The sequence below is a fragment of the Octodon degus genome, unplaced genomic scaffold (assembly GCF_000260255.1).
Source record: "Octodon degus isolate 3935 unplaced genomic scaffold, OctDeg1.0 scaffold00065, whole genome shotgun sequence".
In the NCBI taxonomy this organism is placed as follows: domain Eukaryota; kingdom Metazoa; phylum Chordata; class Mammalia; order Rodentia; family Octodontidae; genus Octodon; species Octodon degus.
The window spans coordinates 5,847,509-5,848,733 of NW_004524641.1; the positions used below are offsets into that span (position 1 = coordinate 5,847,509).

Sequence of the window (1,225 nt, forward strand, 5' to 3'; positions counted from 1 at the left end):
TATATGCAGTGTATTATTTGTTGAAACTGTACTTTCGATTTGATTTGAAACTGTCTCATTGCTATATGTTTATCAATAAAACTTTGAAAAGAAAAAATTAATTAATTAAGGTGGAGCAAATTATAATATGCATAAAATGTTTTGTACATATTTATATATTTGTATGGTAATTATCTTAAAATCAATATTTTTGTTTTGCAGTTGAAGCTCTATATCAAACTACATACCCAGAATATCTTCAGTACATATATTTGGTGGCACCAATATCTCTTATGATGTTAAACCCCATAGGGTTTATCTTCTGTGAAATCCAGAAGTGGAAAGACACTCAAAATGCTTCGCAAAACAAAATAAAAATTGTGGGACTTGGATTTCTGCGTGTATTACAGAACCCAATAGTATTTATGGTCTTCATTGGTATTGCCTTTAATTTTATTCTTGATAAAAAGGTGCCTGTATATATGGAAAATTTTCTCGATGGACTTGGAAATTCTTTTTCTGGATCAGCCCTGTTTTATCTTGGTCTTACAATGGTAGGAAAAATAAAGAGACTGAAGAAGTCAGCCTTTGTCGTACTAATTCTTCTCATCACAGCTAAACTGTAAGTTTTGGTTATTTAACACAGGAATTACAGTTTGTAAAAACCTTGTTTACCCAACTCGTAGGGGTGTCTGCAACTCTTTCTTTGAATATTAATCCCTCCTTGTAGGTTAGTTATGATTTATAGGGAAATGAGATGTTGGTGTTGACAGAAAATCACTTCTTTACTCTATGTAAGTTATTTTGTTTTACCATCAGAGGTAAGGCCATCGGCTTCCCTTTACTTTTTTTTTCTTTTCTTCACCCAACTTTCATACAGCATTTATTGAGTACCTTTCTGATATTCCAGTTAGATCATTTTTTAAAGGATTTTTTGCAGCATATTTAAATCTATTGCAATCCTAAAAGGCAAAAACATCTTAGTTATATTAAAAAACTATTCTTTATATTTTTTAGAATAAAAGCAGGTGGCTTATTTGAAGGAGAGAGCGAGACAGACAGACAGACAGACTGACTTGAATGAGTAAGGAGTATTTGAAAGGCAAATACTTGAGAAAAAACTTTCTCTGCAAACTATCCTTTGCGAGAATATGGGGAAAATATTTTGCAATTTTGACTTTGGTTGAATTTTCTAAATACAGGTAAGTCAATATGAATATTATTAGACATCTGGTCCTAAGCTATC

At 31.4% G+C, this 1,225-nt stretch overlaps 1 protein-coding gene across 5 annotated transcripts in view; it reads left to right on the top strand.

Moving 5' to 3' along the window:
• The window catches only part of Gpr155 (G protein-coupled receptor 155), a 48,032-nt gene that overhangs the window by 13,091 nt on the left and 33,716 nt on the right, over positions 1-1,225 (top strand). For all 5 annotated transcript variants that reach the window (XM_023719202.1, XM_023719198.1, XM_023719199.1 and 2 more), the window contains one exon: positions 202-601. In XM_023719202.1, coding sequence (XP_023574970.1) covers positions 202-601 — 400 coding nt within the window. The remainder of the gene's footprint in view (positions 1-201; positions 602-1,225) is intronic.